Source organism: Manihot esculenta, chromosome 16 (genome assembly GCF_001659605.2).
Source record: "Manihot esculenta cultivar AM560-2 chromosome 16, M.esculenta_v8, whole genome shotgun sequence".
Classification (NCBI taxonomy): Eukaryota; Viridiplantae; Streptophyta; class Magnoliopsida; order Malpighiales; family Euphorbiaceae; genus Manihot; species Manihot esculenta.
In genome coordinates, this window is record NC_035176.2 from 28,244,125 (window position 1) to 28,256,892 (window position 12,768).

Sequence of the window (12,768 nt, forward strand, 5' to 3'; positions counted from 1 at the left end):
CATTATTAGTGCTTGGCATAGATGCTGAGGCAACAGAAGGTTCTGGAAGCCATCAAACCAGTGGGGCATAATAAAAGAAAATCAAAATCAATGAAGTAATATTCTTTTTTTTTTTTTAAATCAAAATAAATAAAAAATAATAATGCCACGTAAACGTGTCATCTTATTATGGCTATTTGCCTGCGAAAGTGGGCCCCATTGTGATCGCCCATCTTTTTTTCATGGAATCGCGAAATTTACTGCGCTGAACATTCATTCCCCACGCTCCATGAAGGCAAACTCGCGCCTCTTACCGCTGATTTCTCCTTCAAAATTAAAGCCCGCCGTGAGATGAAAAATAACGACCGTTCCATTAGCATGTGTACACACGCTACTTTTCCTCAGAGTTTCCTCACTTGTTACTAGGAGAAAGAATCTATTCCTGATAAACGGCGCCGTATCAAAAGAAAAAGCTCACAGAGGGCTCCAGCTGTCACTTTCTGTAGAATGACCCAACTGTCAATAGACCATTCGCCAGGCTGTAAATTCGGGCAGCTGCCCGTTCATATTTACCATTTTGTCCTAACCCTACCGCTTTCCACTATATAATGATCGTATTATCTCTCTTTCTCCTGGACTCAGCAATTCGCAGTTCAAAATCAGTCTCTTGTCTGCATTTATCATTCAGAATTTAAAATCCCTAACCAAAGCTTCAAGGAAACAATGGCGGTTCTTTCCAGGACATTTCTCGTTGCTGTTATGGCTCTTATGCTCTCTGTGCTCTCTGTTCAATCTGCCTCTCCTGAGGCTGCTCCGGCTCCGGCTCCCATCGCTGCAGCTGGCCTGATCTCGCCTTCTTTTGGCTTTGCCTGCGTTGCTGCTTTCGTGGCTTTCTTCTTTAGCTACGCGTTGAAGATCTGAAGATTGTGTTTGAGTATGCCATTGATTTTTGAGATTTACTACTTATTTAGAGTTTATTGTTGGGATTAGTAGTGTTGGATCTAGGCTTTTGTGTTTAGTGTTCTTATATAAATATGTATAAGTTTTTAGGATTCAGAGAGTGAGATTTATATGTAATATGTTCCTTGGTGCACAGATGCTTATGGATTGACTGATTATTATTATTATTAATATATATTTATTAAAAGCTATTGATTCATTTCTCTGTTTTTTGTTTGGATCCCTTTAGTTTTCATCCGATCTGATGTTTGTGGAGCTTGGATGAATCTTCTGTGATGTTTTATTGTGATAAACTTGGCAATTTGGCTGTATAATTTTGATCCATGCTTGATAGAGTTGTATGTTTGTTCAAAATAATTACACTTGGGGATTTAATTTCTACATGGTATAATCTCAAACAATGGCCAATAGGCATATGTCGCTCAATATTCATTGTTGTCATGGAGGCATTTGATTAATTAAAAATAATATGCTCTCTAATTTTGTTTAATTTAGTAAGTTAAATTAATCTCAGCTTGTTCATGACTTGTATTGTTGGTGGTTTAGAACTTCCACTGCGGAGTAACTTTGTGTATGCTTTTATATACAAATAAGCTATTTAAATTTTTTAAAAAGTAAAATAGTATTTTAAAATTTAAGTTAAATCTCTTTTTTGTTGGAAAAAATAAATGCAATTAAGTGTTTGAACTAAAATTATGTAAATTTATATCACATATGCGTCTCTATAATTAAAGTTTAAAACATTATTTTAATAGTTCTCCAAATTAACGTATCCTTTTAGTTTTGCATTATCGATAAATTGTAATGCAAAATTAAGAAATGAGTGAAAATATAAAGAAAAATATTTAAATTAGAAATAAATATATGATTTATTTGTTCAATAAAAATTGATTTACATAATATTAAATGTTAAAAGTTTAGTTGATTTTTGTTTTTAACTTTAAAATATTTTGTTTAAATTCCTATGATTTTTTAAAAATAACTATTTACCTATTAAATCAAAATTTATGCTTTTGCCATAATGTTTTAATTTTTGGTTAAAAATTGATCGTCCTTTTTTGTTTTTTTGAATAAATTGATAGTAGTTGTCGGAAGACTATTTTTTAGGTAGGTGGCACTGGTAATTACAAAGTTGACCATTAGTCCCTAACTTCCACTTTGGAACATTTTGGGTAGTTAGTGATGAAGGAAAATTATATGAGATGTGGGTCTTCATCCAAATAAAATATTTTCAGCCAAACACGTCATTATGAATCAGCCAGTATATAAAAGCCATGTGGAGTCAATTCGGAGAATCCCAGTGATTTATGATGGAGTGCAGTTAGACGTCACTCTCTAATTGGGCTACCTCTTGAATGTCTGAAGGGCCCGTTTGGTTGTCAGTATCAGTAAGGTCTGCTTTCCCAATTATTGAAAGGAAAACACAGCTGCAGTAATAATGAGGAGTATGAAATAATGCCTGCTTATTTAACTATTTGGTAAAAGCCACCCGCAAAAATCGCTTCAAATATTTCTGATTTATGGTTAGGAAATAAAATATTGAAAATAGGAAGGATTAATCGGTCAATTGCTTTTTCATCCTAGAAATGTTATCTACAATCACTTTTCAATATTCAACGCTAATTGAAATAATAATGTAAAAGTATAATAATTATTAATTAAGAAAAAATAAATATAATAAATAATTTTCAACTTTAGTATTTCTTTTCTTTTTAGAAAAATATAGAAAATTGAATCTGAAATTATTAAACCAATAATATATTTTGAACCATTATAAATAAGTTTTGATGTCAATTTATTATTATTATTTTAAATAGATTAACTCATGATTTGCAAAGCCGATTGGTCATTCAATTGGTAAAGGTGGAAAACTGAATGAGAGTTGAATCCATATATATATATATATATATATATATATATATATATATATGTATATATAGTTGAATCAATACATATATATAAAATATAAGGTATATAGCGTATAAAGAATACTTTTCATAAATTACTAATAATGCGTCCAGTTATATGTAAAATAATAATTTTTATAAATAAAATATCAAAAAAATAAATGAAACTATTTTTCGTAAATTCCTTAAACATATTAATGTTTTATAATAAAAAATTTTGATTATTTTTTTACTAAAAACTTTGGAAAAAATTTTAACACATTTTATATAAATAATTCAATTTATGTAAAATAATTTTATAAAAAGATTATATAAAAAATAATTAATATATATATATATATATTATTAAATAAATGCGAATATAAATTTTTTTATTTTTTTCCGTTCTAATTGTATTAATTAATTGTAGAAAATATTAAAAAGGTACATTATACTTAATATTTTTTAAATGCTATAAAAACATTATTTATTAAACATTTATTACAATTAATAATTTTATAATTAATCTTTTTTATTTTCTTTAAATTGATATCAATCTTTCAATTTGTCTTCCAACATGTTAAATTATTGCTAAGTTTTTTAATTAGGTGCAAATTTAACATCAAAATTCAAACTTTATATATGAAAAATTTTAGTAAATAAATTATAATGTGATGTGAAATATCTATTCATTCTAAATTTGTAAGTCTATTCAGTAAACATTAATACTGAATAGAAAACTAAATAGACAGTACACCAAGTCTAGCAACATGAACAACCGAAAGAGTATCAGCTAATTTATTTGCTAATCTGAGAGCTGATTGCATGGAAATGGATCTAAAAGATTGCATATTGTCAAGAATATCTCCAATTTGTATGGACTGAATTTACTTATTGGATATAATTGTTTGATTGTTGTTGTACCCTGATGCATGTGCCTATTGAAGACCATAAAGCAATACCATGGACTCTGCAACATCAGATGCCCAAGTTCCTGTAACTTGCTTAGTTGTAGAAAGCATTATGTTGCCTTCACAGTGATTGATCACAACACCAAATCCCAGCATACCCATTGAAGAGGTTGCAGCATTTGGATTAAGTTTATAAACATCATGATCCAGATCTATCCAGGAAGAACATGTCGGATGAGACTGTGGAGGTAGATGAGGAACCTTGCGCAGCCTTGGATTCAATCTACCAATTCATTCCCCTTGAGATGATACGCACTGGATCAGTAGTTTTCTCATAAAAAAATTGCATCATTTTGTTCCTTCCGTAAATTGCGTATCAGTATGCAAAATAGGATCTAACATGAGACCTTTGTGAGACAAATTTTTTCCGGTAGGAAGGTCGTTTGTTAGACTATGACTAAAGACCAATGTTGAGGAGGATGTTTGCTAAACATCCGTATTGATGAAGTACAAAGTCATCTCCTTTCCATTTGAAATGATAGAAAGCGCAGGAGAATAACCTTCTTAGATTTAAGTAAGCAGAGGAAAGTATACAGATTTTAAATTGGAGGCTTCATCATACACGAATATATATATATATATATATGTTCATTCATACAGCGGCTGAAAGGAGATGGTTGTTTACAGACTTACCAACATTAACATTTTAATCGCATCCCCCCTCACAAAAAACTTAACCGCTTGCTATGACTATTGGTCCCCCTCATTGCCATCAGTATTCATCCTCAAAAACGCCTTTCTTGTTCTTGCCAGAGGTTTTGCCTTCACTCCGAGTCCGACTCCATATTACCCATAGCTTTCAACCCTCTAGGTCTCTGCATTCAAGTTTTGAATGCTCCTTATATAAGCTCAGGGATAGAAAACCTTTTATTATTTAAAAAAATAAAAAATAAAAAAGCAACAGCAGAAACAACAAATTTCTTGGCCACAACAGGATCAAGATCAACTAAGGAATGATTCGATAATATTACCACTGTTACCTTCTTGGAGATTTTCTTTTCCCTTACTTCATACCGTTCTAACGTTAGATCGCATAGCCATGCCCCTGGACTTACAAGCTGTGCCAAAACAAACAAACAAACAAAAAAAAAATCCCAAATAAACCATGATTACCAATTTAAATCATCAAGACCAACAAAGGAAATTTAACTCAACGTGTGGCTATTACATTCATTCATTATACACATTAACATTTTATGCTTCATGTTAATTATTCGAGAAGTCTTAGCTGGGAACAGAAGAGGAGCAATGTGCATTCCATAATTGAATACCAGATGGAATTTGTAGTTTAATATTGCCAGTGGGGTCCAAGCTGGAAGAAGAATAATCACGAAACCACCATAATAAACGACACAAACAATGTACGCTCTACCCTTCGGTCAGTTAATATTCGTTACGAAGACACCTCTTGGTAAGTCTTTGTTTCGTTCCTTATATCACCACCGTACACGTGGAAGATTAATGATAAGCAATCCCACTTCAATCTAATGTGCTCTCCACTTTTCCACTGTCGGATTATTTTTAATCAAAGTTCAACTGTCCACAGATCCACAAAATTGTTAGCGGGCCCAACACCACTGCTAGATGGACCCACACTCGTCGTAACATTCAGGCAAAGCCACGTACATACTTGATTCCAGTTGTTTGTCCTTTTTAAAATTTCTTCATGGTGGAAAGAACTTTCTATTTTTAAAATTTTCGTGGCAGGGCGTTGCCAAATTTTCAAGAAAATAAATATATAAATAAAATCACCCTCTGCATCTTTTTTTTTTTAATTTATATATATATAATAACAATATAATAATTGGTCCCCCCTCACCCTCTTCTCCCCCAATGGCAACCGCTTATTCTAAAAATCGTGACGGTTATAACAATTAATAAGCTATTGACCCGCTAATTAGAACAATTCTAAGACAATTAAAATAGTCTGCTAATAAACATTTAGGTCGCTGTTCGGTACACATCCACACCTTAACTGCCACGTGTCCGTTCATCTGTTGCTTAGTTTTGCATTACACGCTTCCCCACCTTTTCCATCCAAAGAAAAAGGCCAAAAAGCAAAACAAAGCCACGTAAATAATTTAATCAAAATCTCTCTCCGTTTTCAAATTCAAGACTTCCAGATTACACCTAGGGGTACCCAAGAAACCGGGTTCTTAACGCCTCTCCCCACCCCACCCCCCATTCTCTCTCTCTCTCTCTCTCTCTCTCTCTCTCTCTCTTTTTTTCCTTTCCTTTTTCATTTTAAGCTTAAAAAAGCTACTATCCCTGGAACCTTGTGCTTGAATTGAATCAGATCGAAAGTCGTCTATTGAACAAAACTAACTAAAAGAGAAAATTAGACGCAAGGCCTGAATAAGAAAAGGGAGCTAGAGGGGGGCTTACATTGAGAGTGCGTTGAATGAACTTTGCCCTCTTCTTGGGTCTCTGCGGCAGCTTTGAACCCTTAAAGGCAATAAAATCTTCTTCTTTCTCCTTGTTAGTTAAAGCAATCACAAACTTGGGTGGCCAAACAGGTGGTGCAGCCTCTCCGCTCCCTGAAGACGACCCTCCTTTCTTGCTATCATGCGCTGTCTCGGAAGATGCCCCTGATTTGTTATTATTATCATGGTTGCTGCTGTGGTTGTGGTTGTAGTTGGTAGTTATGCCTCTCCTATCGTGCGCACCCTTATCAGGAGAAGCAAGGCTTCTCACACCACCGTTACCCTGGCCTCGCATAGCACTAGAATTCTCAGAATTCCTGCCAAAATAAACACAAAAGCACAATACAGAAACATCACAAAGTTAGACACCATATACCATGTGTCACAATCAAATTTCTAAGTAATGAAAGTAACCTCGAGCCTATTCGGAAAGTTGAAAAAAGGAAAATGTGTTGCCAGATTTTAAGTGGGCAATTGGGATGAAATTACTAGAATACCCTTATAGGGCTTGATCTCGATCGGTGGGGGAGGGGCCTGTCTAGAATCTCGACGGCCTTTGCGTAGAAAATGGGGATTTACTCTGAGGGGTTTTCGGCTTGTTTGGTGGACTTCGCGGTCCGCTTTTAAGGAGGGCGTTAATTTTTCTTCTATGAGAGTAGATATTTGAGAGGAAGAAAGCAGTAATGAGATTCATGTCTATTTCTATTTCAATCCTACATGACCAGCTGGTCCTTTTAGTATCTTTTTGGGCCGTTGGATTAAGTTTTGTCCCTTTACGGGGGGCTGGATTACGTGTTCAAATATGGATCGACAGGTGAGATAAAGTGGACCATAATCCCGATCCAATCCATGATCAGACGGTGTTAATGTGTTCTGGTCCAAAGGAACAAAAGGATCACTTTGTGGACACGTGGGATGACATGAGACCCACCATTGATATTTCGGCCTATTCCGTATCGTAACAGAAAGAAATGTCAAAACTAACTGGATTATGTTACCATAAGGAGGTTGTAGAGGGGAACAGAATACACTCCCATCAGATCTGCACCAATAACACAGATCCAGTTTTCTGATAAAACTTTGAAGATCTTTAATCTACTAAATTAATGGAAACAGGAGGTTTTCATATATTAATTTATATTCTATAAAAAAAAAAAAGTTCCCTCCATTCAAATACACTCCTAAGCCTAATACTCTTTTTTTTCTTTCACAGCCATATTCCCATCAGATTTGAGGAATTCATGCTAAACTATACTAATAGGAAATCTACCAAATTCAGCCCCAACATCTTCTGTCTAAATCTGTTTCCCATGATTATATACAATAGGCAGGATAACTACAAGCATCTTAAATTGCCTTCGCCCATCCTTGGACATAATTTTGGAGCTCTGTTATAATGAAAATACTCACAAATTCCAAGTAGAAATGCATGCAACGCCAACCATTTTTTTTTACTATACATATAGCATTTAAAGATCTTAAGACTTCAATACCGATATGCACATGCTTTGGTCCTTCGTGATGCAATGTCAACTAAAAACAGTGTTCAGGCCGAGTGAAAGTTTGTGAGCAAATGGCACGAACCCATGTCCACGGACAGCCTTATCCCCTCCCTACTCCCACTAAAAATTGGGAAGCCAAATAAATAAATAAATTGTCAGATCCTTATCCCAACAGGAATAAAGTTGACCCTTTATGCTTACAAAATTTTAAGCTATTGATGCAATTCAAGCATATGGTATATGGCATATGCAGAGATAAAGATAAAAAGGTCTCGAGCATTCAGAGAATGCACATTGGCAGCAACCTAATATAATCCAGTCCAAACCGCTATGCGTAAACAGTGTGAAAAAGGACAATATATTATGGTCTACTTGAATTTTGAAATGAAAGAAAATAATTAAATTATTTAAAAATAATTTATTTTCTTAATATTTTATAAATATATACTAAATTTAATGCTAATTAATAAATTTAAGAAAACAGCAGCCTTAAGAGCCACGCCTTATTTGTAATTAATATTCAAGCATGAGTGTATTAAAAAATTCAAAAATGATGTTGTTTTAACAAGTGGATTCTTATATTTTTAGAAATTCATTAAAATATTTCAATTTTATTTCATTAAATGTTTTTTTATATGTAACTAGTATTTAAAGAAAATATTAAAAATATACTATTAAAATGGAAGATTTCAATATATTTTTTTTAATAAATAAACGAAAGTGTTAAATATAAAACTAAAATTTAACTACAAGTAGTCAAGTATACTGAAATAGTTGAAAAATAATCAAACACTTAAGTGATTAATGGAGCTGAAATTTAGAGGTCTTTTAATAATTTTTAAAATAAAGAAATCGATATATTATTAATGCAGTGTATGGAGAGTGCTTTTAATGACTAAAAAAACAAAGACATTATTATTATTAATAATAAGTACACCCAATCCAAGTCTAAATTGGACCCAAAAAATGCGACCGGACACAACTAGGCACTAAGCATTTACCGGAACCTCATTAAAAGCATTAACATCTCAGAAGTGTTAAAATTTTGTTCCAGTGAAAATGAAGGGAATTAGTGGAACACCGCAAACCCATTTAGATCAAGTAGATGTAGATCTACTGCCTTTTTTTCATATATAAAAAAGGAAACTAAAGGAAAAAACTTGCACTTGAAATGCTGCAAATCTTGTAGTTGCGAACCCTGACACAAAATTCCTGAATTTTCTTTTCTTTGTTTTTTTTTTTTTTTCTTTCAAAGGATAGATGATTGATCTAATCATCCAACCCTCAAACGAAAACATTTCGTCTGTCACGCTTTGATTACCCACCCACCAGAAAAACCCAATCCATAGCTCAACGGGGAGAGTGTTGTAATCGGAAACAAATCGCGCAAATATTACATATAAATCGAAGTAAATTGAAGGATCTGTACCTGAGAACCCGCTGCGGTTGCGGTTGCGGTGGCGTTGGCGACGAAGGACGCTGCCGGAGATTCAAATATCCATTGCTTTGATTAGTATTTTTCGTGGTACTTGGCTGATTAGAAGCCTCTTTATCGGCTCTCACGACCCTGCGGTCCACCCGAACAGTGGTTCGATGGACAGGGGAGTGGGAGTCGTCCTTTACCAGAACCTTCATGCACCTGAGGCGCTTCCGATTACCCCACTGCAAGACAAAATCCGACGTCGTTTGCTTGGTTGTCTCTGAAACCGCCCTTAACAAATCATCGCCTCCTGTTTTGTGGGTATTATTGGTGTTAACATAATTATTGCTTTTCAAAGAGTCCTTTTCCATCTTCGGTTGCACACCTGTCCTATCCCACCAAAAAGAATAATTTAAACAAATTTATTTTAAAAAATAAATAAATAAATAAATATAACAAGCTTTTGTTTTCTGCTTAACAAGCTAGCTTTGAGAATTGAAGTGCGTCCTCCCTGTCCTACTACAAAAATTCAAATAAAAGAAGCAGTCTTTCAGAAAAAACTAACGAAAATAAACATAAATTAGAACTCAGAAGAAGATTGCAGCGGATACGAATCAGACGGCTATGCTTTTTTAGATTAAAAAATTGTAATCACTGGGAACCGTTCGATGAGTATAGAAGAGAGAATACAAAAATGAAACCAAAGAGAAACTTGGCTGTAATGAGATAAGTCAATCTAGAACGGATCCACTACATTTCCAGTGGTTTTAACCTAAAGAAATGCGGAGGGTGCAAGAAATTCGGTGAGAGCTATGCTTGGTTACCGATAAAATTTAGTTGATGATGCCAACCTTGATTTCTCAACTAATTGTTTTCATAAACAGAAGGGAACTTGAAATTCGACTTAAATCGCATCCCAGAATCGACATGCTTCCTCTACGATCTGGAATTTTTGAGGACCAAAACCAAACGAGGGTAATTAACTATGGGAAGGATTTGCGAAGAACAGATACTAGAAAGTGAACCAAGATGAACCAAAAGATTGATCATTGGAATCTAAAATCCAGAAAACAATTGATCGAAAACAGTCGAGACGTCCTGAGCCTGAGATTCTTCAGAGAAAAATCGTACCCAGAATTTTCTTCTTAAGAAAAATCTTCAAACCGAAACCAAAAACACAGGCATAGAGAGAGAGGGGGTAAATGAGGTGCACCGAAGAGGAAAATAGCATTACCTGAAACTTCAAGTTGTGGCGGAATCGGTGATTCTCAACTGAATATAACACCAGGAAAGCTGATTTTTCTCAACAGCTGTAGATTGTGAATGAAATAACGCAGGTGAGTCAGAGGTCATTCTTCGCAAGCAAAAGCAGAAGAGGAAGAGGAACAAGCAAAGATTTCTCATAAACTGTAATAAACAGAACTAATCTAGAGCCAGACTGCAAAATCCAAACTCGAAATTCAATGTTTTTGATGGCGGACAATGACTTACATGAGTATATTACCCAGATTTTGACACATATAAACAGAGCAAATCCTTCCTAAGCCGTCAAGGAAGCCAATAAGCGAATCTAGGTCAGATTTTCAGCAGATTGTTGACATTTCAAAGCTTAAATCCTCGACTCTCATGTCAGATTCCGATCTTTGTATATCAAGAAGCTGATCCTTATATTCTATAAACAGCAAGGAAATGGACCGATTTCCCTCTATAGCTGCGTCAATCTCTTCAGAATGTATCTGCGAAAGAAGAAAAGCAAAATACCATTATTTCCGAGGATAAGCCACCCAAAATCTACAGAAGAGCGAACTCAGTTTCAACGAGCGAACCTGCAAAATTTAAATTCCGTCACCACACATCTCCAAAACTCAATGCGATAAAGCCAATTTTCACAAGTTACAATCTGCCACCAAGTAGAAAATCCTTGTGAAAAGCACCTTCACGCCCGGGAAATGTACCTATTAAAGTAGAAATGAGAAAAAAACATAATTAGCAGTCATGAATCCAAATTTCGTTACGCGAAACCAAAACGATCAAATTCGGTTTTTAATTACACACCCAAGTTATCTATCTGTCGCTGTACTACCTGCAGATCGTCAACATTTATTTGTTCAATTCTCGTCCCAAATTTCTCTGTTTGGTTACCGGGAAAGAGGAGAAAGAAAGAGCAAGAAAATTCGCAGAGAAAATCAGAGAGAGAATAAAAATAGAAACAAACCACCAACACTGCAAACAGCTTCTTTATAATAGAACGAAAAGCTCTTTCCCCTTCAAACCCAAACTTTATAACCCATCTCGCTCTCCGTTACATCCAGCCGTCCAACACCAACCATTTCTAACCGTTGATCTGTTCATCCAACCTTCTTATTAAGAGTTAATTTCACCAATAATTCATCAATTTAGCGGGTGATCTATTATTTTCAAAAATACATTATCTATTTGTATTGATGTAGAAAACTTTAATAATACACATTATCTCAATTTACTTTAATAATATTCAAACTTTAATTAAAAAATATTATATATAATTTTTGTCTTTCTTTATATTAAAGCTATTTGAAGAATAATTGCAAATCTAAATTGGAGGCTAAGATCAAATCATTGGATTAGTACATTTTAATAGCTACCTTAGTAAGTGCTTATTTGAAATGGTGGAAAATAAAAGAGAAAGGAATATAAAAAATGAAAATATCTTTGGATTGATGGAAAATTATAGAAGAAATAAAATAAAAGGGAAAAATAAAATTTAGAGAAAAGCGAGAAAAATACAAATATAATTTTAAATAATTTTAAATTTATTTTAAAAAATTTCGAGTTTTTTTCCTTTTTCGATTGGTGAAGTTCTCTTTGGACTTGAGTTAATAGTGCATTAAGGGTTGATTTCTCTTATCTCCAAAATGTTAATATTGGTAACTTGGATTGGACTGACACTATTACATCTACACTCCCGTAGGCTATAGATAGGGGTGACGATTCGGTCGGTTCGATTTAAAATCAAATCGAATTGAATAAATTAAAGATCGAAATTTTAGTGTTTATAAAAATCAAATCAAACTGATTTTGATTAGAAATCGAATCGAATCGAACCGATCTGATTCGATTCGGTTCGGTTTGATCGGTTTTAATTTTTAATAATTTTTTTTATTTTTTACACTTTATTTTTAATATTTTAAAATTTAATTAAAATATTTTAATCTTAATATGATTTAATTTCTCTATATTATTGAAAAAACATATTATTATCACTAATCGATTCGGTTCGATTTTTTCATTTTTTTTATCAAAATTGAATCGAATCGAACCGAAATAACCTAAATTTCTAAAATTAAAAATTAAACCGAATCGAAATATATAAAAAACTGAACCAAAATTTTAAATTAATTTAATTCAATTAATTTTTTCGATTTGAACCGAATATTGCTCACGCTTAGCCATAGATATAAAATTCTATCCTAAGATATAAAATTCTATCCTATGTTCTTTTTAGTGTTCTGAAAAAATTTTTAGTCTGGTCAAAAGCGTTCTCATTTTCACATGTTGCATGCATACATGTTCTTCTTGTCTTTGTAGTGGTTGTAGCGGTTGATTGATTTGGCGTTGATATTGGCGTTTTAGGGTGTTGATCTTCTT

General features: G+C 33.6%; 1 protein-coding gene across 4 annotated transcripts; it reads right to left on the reverse strand.

Moving 5' to 3' along the window:
• Positions 1-4,355: 4,355 nt before the first annotated feature.
• LOC110603709 lies at positions 4,356-11,391 on the reverse strand. Of its 4 annotated transcripts, none has more exons than XM_021741561.2 (8): positions 11,197-11,391; positions 10,968-11,096; positions 10,633-10,877; positions 10,376-10,451; positions 9,151-9,526; positions 6,182-6,536; positions 4,768-4,854; positions 4,356-4,611 (listed from the first exon to the last, which is right to left on the reverse strand). In XM_021741561.2, exons 5-8 carry the CDS (start codon positions 9,510-9,512, stop codon positions 4,561-4,563), a joined length of 855 nt encoding a protein of 284 aa, XP_021597253.1. In that variant the 5' UTR covers positions 9,513-9,526; positions 10,376-10,451; positions 10,633-10,877; positions 10,968-11,096; positions 11,197-11,391; the 3' UTR covers positions 4,356-4,560. The 4 variants fall into 4 exon arrangements, with proteins under 4 accessions (XP_021597253.1, XP_021597252.1, XP_021597256.1 ...); XM_021741560.2 differs by having other exon boundaries at positions 9,151-9,531; XM_021741564.2 differs by having other exon boundaries at positions 4,777-4,854; positions 9,151-9,531; positions 11,197-11,390.
• Between the last annotated feature and the right edge of the window lie 1,377 nt (positions 11,392-12,768).